Genomic DNA, 5,799 nt, shown 5'->3' with positions numbered 1-5,799 from the left:
GGCTGGCACGGACCCGGTGGGGGCTCCCGGGCCCGTTCCCACTGGTGGTGAAGCGCCGCGGTGCCGCTGAGACCTCTGAGCTGAGGTGGTAAATGGCATCCCAGGGGCGAGTGGCGCTCCAGGGCTGTGACCCAGGCCCCGTCTTCGGCGAGATCGCTCCTGAGATTATCGAGGACTCGCTGATCCATTTGGCCACGGAAAACGAGCAGTACCTGAGTGACCTGTCAGATCAGGCCGGGTGCTTCAAAGAGGCCCGCATAGTGGGTGAGACTCCTCAGCTGCCGCTGACTCCCGAGGCGGTTAACGGGCCCGTGGTCGGCCTCAGCTGTGGCTGAAGGGAACGGCTGTTGTGCTTTTTTGCAGAGTTTATATTCCTTCTGTCTGAAAAATGGCACTTGGACCAACCGGCAAGGTACCAAGCGGTAGAGTTACTTGAAAGGTAATAAACATCCTGCAATGCTTGGGGTGTTCCTCGTGTTGCTCCCATGGTTGCGCCGCGCTCTGTGCCGCTCCATGCGTGCTGCGCCTTTTCTGTGTCTAGAGCTTTGTCTCTTTGCTCATTTAATTAAAACAAAGCACTATCCGTACATTCTGAGCACAGGCAGAATTGCTTTTCTTCCTCCTCCTTCACAGGAGAAAACTCTTTTCTGAGCAGTTGTGGGTTTTTGTAGGTTTATGATCAAGCAAGTAGAACAGCTCTCCAAGTCCTCCAGAGAGAACGCTAAAAGCCGTGAACAAGGACAAGGCAGCAGCCGGAGCTCTCTGAAAGACGAGATATACAACACGTTTGTCCTGCGACTTGTGTCGTGCGTTCAGCTTGTGAGCAAACTCTCCCTGCACTATAACGTAAGCCAGCTAAACCTCCTCCTCTGACAGTGTTTTACAAGTGCAGTCACTCACATAGTGTGTTAATCTCTTAAAAAATAATTTCCTCTCTGAAGGACGGTAGTGGTAATGAAACACACAGGATACTGAAGCGGAGAGCCAAATCTCTTCCGTTTAGGGCAGATAAATTGTCAGTCGCTGAGTAACAGTTTGCCAGGGAATGTTGCTGGTACTTGGGGAAAAAGTACAGGTGGTGGGAAAACCTGGCCTGTGGCTGTTGGAAATCCTGTGGCCACAGAAGGTTCCCAGCTGCCTGGGGAAGGCTTGTGGAAGGGAGGAAACCTGTGGGAAAGAATAGAGAAATCCTCAATGAGCTGGGGCAGTGGGCAGCATTGCCCCTGCAGCGGATCGCGCTTCAATCCGGCGGGAAGAGGAGAGAGCGAGTACTTTGTTCTTAGTGAGGCCTGATCACCTAGAAGATAATCTGTCTTCTTTTTCCTCCTCAGATAGTGAACAGCGACATAGCTCTACGGTTTCTGCAGTCCTTAAAATACTCGTACACTAAGCAGGAATTGCTGGAGTCGGAGCTTGCTGTTCTAAACACTCTGCACTTCGAGGTCAACGTGTCAACTCCTTTGGCTTACGTGGAATTGCTGCTGGAGGTCTTAGGTGAGAGAATGGGAAAGGATGTTTAAGAGTGTCGTAGAGCCCTTGCTGCTCTGAACCAGAATGTCTGGTGTTACAGGTTTTTGAGTACCATGAAGGCAGGTGAAACTTTCCAGGTTGTCCAGGGCTTTACTTTTCAGATGAGAACTTTGTCCTCAATAGATTCGAATGGATGTTGTTGGGCAGCCAGTTGTGACTCGGCCAGTAAAAGAGCTTAAAGCCCCCCTGACCTAACGTAAGGCCACGTTTTCTGCAGTGACATCGTTATCTTTGCCCAGGTCTGTGTTTCAGAATGAGCGGGATTATTCTGAGAGCCTGGAGCAGGCAGTTGTCACCAAAAATCATCATCACCCCCTGCTTACTAACGCTGCTTTCCGGTTCAGTGCAACAGCCCGATGTGCGGCCGCTTACGCCTGATCTCTCCGCTAGGACACAACGGCTGCCTGCTGCCTGCGGAACCGTTGCATCAGGTGTGCGTGCAACTGCTGGACTTCACCTACCTTACGAGAGATGCCGTCTACGACACTTTGTTGAGGATGGCCGTGGAGAACTCGACACCGAGCAAACTGCAGGTGTAAGTAGCATACACGACTGTTAAATAACTCTTTGAATTAAACCCCTAATAAAACCACAGCAGGTTTTTAGTAGCCTAATTCCCATTATGCCATTTTCTTGGTCACGTTCTCAACCATTTTAATTCTGGGGGCTTTTAGCCTTGTTTATTGGTCTTAATATACCAGCTGAAAGCAACGTGCTTCACTGCTTTTGCTCTCTGGGCGAGCTAGGAACGTATTTAACTCGAGCTTAAACCCAGCGTTAGTGCTGGCGATGGAGTTCACCGTACGGGCTTTATCGGATCAAGCGAGCCGGCGTGTCCGTAGGCCGCACGGCTGGTGCTTTTGATCTGTAGCACTCAGCTGTTCTACACCAGAAGATGCTTTTACTCCTGCAGAGCCAAGTTTTTGACGGTAAAGGAAGATTTCATGCTCCTGGCTGTTGGAGTCATCAGCACAAGTGTGTTCATACTCGAACCTGGGCGCTGGAATCAGGTACAGCTGCCTCCCAGCACATCGGCTCCGTACGGCACACACGGTGGCTATTTAGACTCCCCTGGGAGTAGCGTGGGGGAGGCGACGTCTCCCGGGTCAGGAAGCGTGTGTACCTGCGTTAGCAGGGTGTGGGGGGCAGTTCCTCACCCTCACAAACCCCCAGGGACATGGTTCCGCTGGCGGGAGGAGTGATCCCGTGGGACAGCGTTCTGCCCAAACTGCTACTGAGTCCTAAAACAAAGGTCGATTGCAGGTCGTAGCTTTGTCATTTCACTTTAGTGGAAGCCATTAAATTAAGAAAAGCACAAAGCAAACAGATAACCCAGAAAGTAAGCAAAGACCATGCTGAGAGGGTCCAGCTTCTGCCAAAACCCCAGTAGTGTGTGCCCGGTGACCCCTGTCTGCAAACCGATCTCTCGGGTGCTCCAACTGTCTTCATTCTCCTTTTTTTTAAGGTTGTGGAGCATCTAAACTGCATCACGGGCATCACTTCACGAAGCATCGTAGAATTTTCTTACGTGGTACTGAAACATGTCATCGGCAGCACCGCACCAGGCCAGCACGACGGTGGAACAGCTTCCGAGAACAGGGTGATGCTGTGAAGCATAGCGTCTCCTGCAGCCGGTCGCCAGCAGCCGGCAGCAAGCCCCCCTGCTGCTGCTCGGCCGTGCTCTGCGATCCTCACCCAGCGTGAGTGGGTTTTACCTTTGGTTTTGAACGCGGGGCGTTGGGCAGCGTTTCTGTGTTACGTGTTAGTTAGAAAAGCTCACGCTCCGTGGCAGCGCACGGGGGCTGTGAAGGGAGCAAGGCAGCATTTGGAACGGCACCGAGAGCTGTACTGTCAACGCTGTGTCCCCACGCACTGCTCCCGAGAGCTGCCTTTACAAAGGGCAGTAGCCTGCCCGTACAGCGCTCGGTCACCCATAAGCAGGAAGCAGCCTGCTCACCCCGTCGTTAGGAGCGGGGCTGTGCCTGCTTTCTCCACGGGCTGTGTTTAAAAAGCTAGTTGTGTCCCAGGCAGCCAGGCTGGTATCAGTGTTCCTTTCGCCTGTGCTCACCACCCAGGTGCCCCCCCCCCAAGGCAGCCAGACGGCCAGTGGCACGGAAAGGACTGAATCCTGCCTGAGGTGCGGCTTTCCTGCCATCAGGTGCCGAGCCAGCGCGCCCGTGCAGGGCCTTTGTGCTCTGCCTGGTGCCTACCAGAGCTCCCCGCGGGGCAGCGCGTTACAGATAACGCAGCACGCTCTGAGGACAGGCTGTGGGAAGCGTTACAGCCGGCTAACACCGTCGCCACCAACAGCGTTCCAAACGGCATTGAGCCTTGGCGCAGCGGGTGGCCCAAAGCGGTGCTGCTGCGGCTTAGAAAAGGCTTCGCTGCACACCAGCGGAGCTTCCGCGAGTGCTTCCCGCTGTTCCTGGGGTTTAATGCTTGGCTGTCCTCACCCGGCTGCCAGGCTGTACCCAACTCACTGGGGGTGTGAAGGACACCCGTCTGTCCCCCCCCCCAAAGCGTATTTTGGGCTGTGTGGTATGTACCCCCGTTCGTCCCCCCCCCCCCAAGCATCAGTTCGGCATCTCTTTAGTAGCTGTTGCCTTTATTCGTTTCGACTCTCCATCTTGCTGCTCTACGCCCCACGTGTCACATGGTACTTACATAACGTGTCTGGGGGATTTCTGGTACTGTAAACATTCTGTACTGCTCAGCCTCGGGGACGTCGGAACGCGCAGGCGCCGCAGCCGCCGGGGGCTTTACGTGGCTACTTTATAGAACTGGGATGAGACCCAGGCAAGGCCCCACTTCAGGTTAGTCAGCATGAATTTTAGCGCTTTTGTCCATTGCTCCTCAGAGTTGAATTGTGTTTTAATGGAGTAAGAGCCACCGCTGCCACCCGTGTCTTCAATCTTCCCTTTCTCCACATCCATCCTGCACCACACAGAGTTCCGTTAGAGCGTCCCTGCCGCAGCGTCATCGCCGCATGACGCGAGTACTAGAACGCAGGGCTGACAGTCGCGCTGTCCCCTGCGGGAATGCGTTGATTTAAGGGGCACCCAGCAAGGCTCAGGCCTTCCCCTCGGCACCCGGCTTTAGACCCCCGTTAACCAAGAGCAGACGCGCTAATCCTGCACGTGTGAGGAGCATGGGGGGGGTGGAATTTGGGACTGGGCTGGCCCAGCGCCGCGCAGGAGGGCACGCGAGGTGTTCGTGTGATGTCTTAGGGAGGAACACTCACCTGTAAGGCAAGCAAAACCGAGTTTCACCTTTTTCCACTTCCTCTTTGAACTGCTGCACGCAGTCCAGGAAAGCCACCATCGCGTGGTCAAACTTGTTGTCCCAGAAGAACCTCAGCCCTCCAGAACAGTACAAGGGGAGCTCCTGGGAAAGAAACGTTGTTTCAGGCCCCCGGGCACCCCGTTTTAGGTGTGCTCTGTCTCGTGCGAGGCTTAACTTTGTCGCAGGATGCTCTGAAACGGTTCGTGACCCACAAGAAGCCCGAGTTGTTTTGTGTAAGTGCCTGCTGGGCACAGGGCTGGGCTCCCAACTGCCAGCAATCCCCGAATCCCACGGGGTTCCTCTGGCCGGCTGCGGCTGCAGCCTGAGCCCTGCCACCTTAGCGCTACTGGGGGGCAGGAGGAGCAGCTCAACGGGGGACGTGGTGTGGGGGGATGTGACGTGGGAGAAGTCAGGGCAGCTGGCTCTCCTGCACCATCCAGAGCTCTTTGTTCTCCGTGTCCGCAGCCTGACCAGGGCTCTGTGGCGCTGTAGGTTCGTGCAGGATCTCTTACCTTCGATTTGTCCGTGAGGGACTCTAAATACGAGTGGTTGCCGTACGGCACGAGGCGGTATCTGCAAGGAGACAGGATGGACAGGCCGATGAGTCTGCATCCCGAGGTCTGTTGCGTTGCCTGTTGCGTCGCACATTGAGGCCCATTTTGTTGGCGAGGGCGTGCAGCAGCAGCACGGTCTGTCCCCAGGCAGCGTTGATCTCGTTCCATTCTACGGGAACGCTGGGGAGTCGGCCAAGCCTGAAGTTGTTTATCGTGCCGAACTGGCCGCTGTGCCTGCGATAAGAGGGATTATAAATAAGCGCTGGGGCAGGAAGGGCTTCGCGCACGCCAACCAAACAAGGGCCACGGAGCAGCGGGTACAGAACGTGCCCTGCTCACCGGGCAAAAGGCGGCTTTGGGGCTGTGCTTAAAGAGTGCGTGTAAATACAACCACTCGTTCTCTTTTGACAGCAGAGTTGGGTTAAAAAACACA

The 5,799-nt window shown here is 55.0% G+C and overlaps 2 protein-coding genes across 2 annotated transcripts; one reads left to right on the top strand and one right to left on the bottom strand.

The window, feature by feature from the left end:
- The first annotated feature begins 92 nt into the window (after positions 1 to 92).
- On the top strand, positions 93 to 3,142 carry CNTD1 (cyclin N-terminal domain containing 1). Its single transcript, XM_010157307.1, has 7 exons — positions 93 to 264; positions 364 to 439; positions 672 to 846; positions 1,332 to 1,494; positions 1,921 to 2,065; positions 2,444 to 2,540; positions 2,996 to 3,142. The coding sequence occupies exons 1-7, from the start codon at positions 93 to 95 to the stop codon at positions 3,140 to 3,142; spliced, it is 975 nt and encodes a 324-aa protein (XP_010155609.1).
- Positions 3,143 to 4,289: 1,147 nt separating this feature from the next.
- Positions 4,290 to 5,600, bottom strand: LOC104513830 (beclin-1; the record flags this gene model as incomplete). The annotated part of the gene is made up of 4 exons (XM_010157306.1): positions 4,290 to 4,464; positions 4,772 to 4,914; positions 5,325 to 5,385; positions 5,445 to 5,600. Coding segments are annotated over 4 exons (535 nt in total), but the record flags the coding sequence as incomplete, so codon positions are not given.
- Positions 5,601 to 5,799: the final 199 nt, after the last annotated feature.

The sequence above is a fragment of the Eurypyga helias genome, unplaced genomic scaffold (genome assembly GCF_000690775.1).
Source record: "Eurypyga helias isolate BGI_N326 unplaced genomic scaffold, ASM69077v1 scaffold45268, whole genome shotgun sequence".
Lineage (NCBI taxonomy): Eukaryota > Metazoa > Chordata > Aves > Eurypygiformes > Eurypygidae > Eurypyga > Eurypyga helias.
The sequence above is the reverse complement of the archived record's forward strand: the minus strand, read 5'-3'. Positions and strand labels throughout refer to the sequence as shown.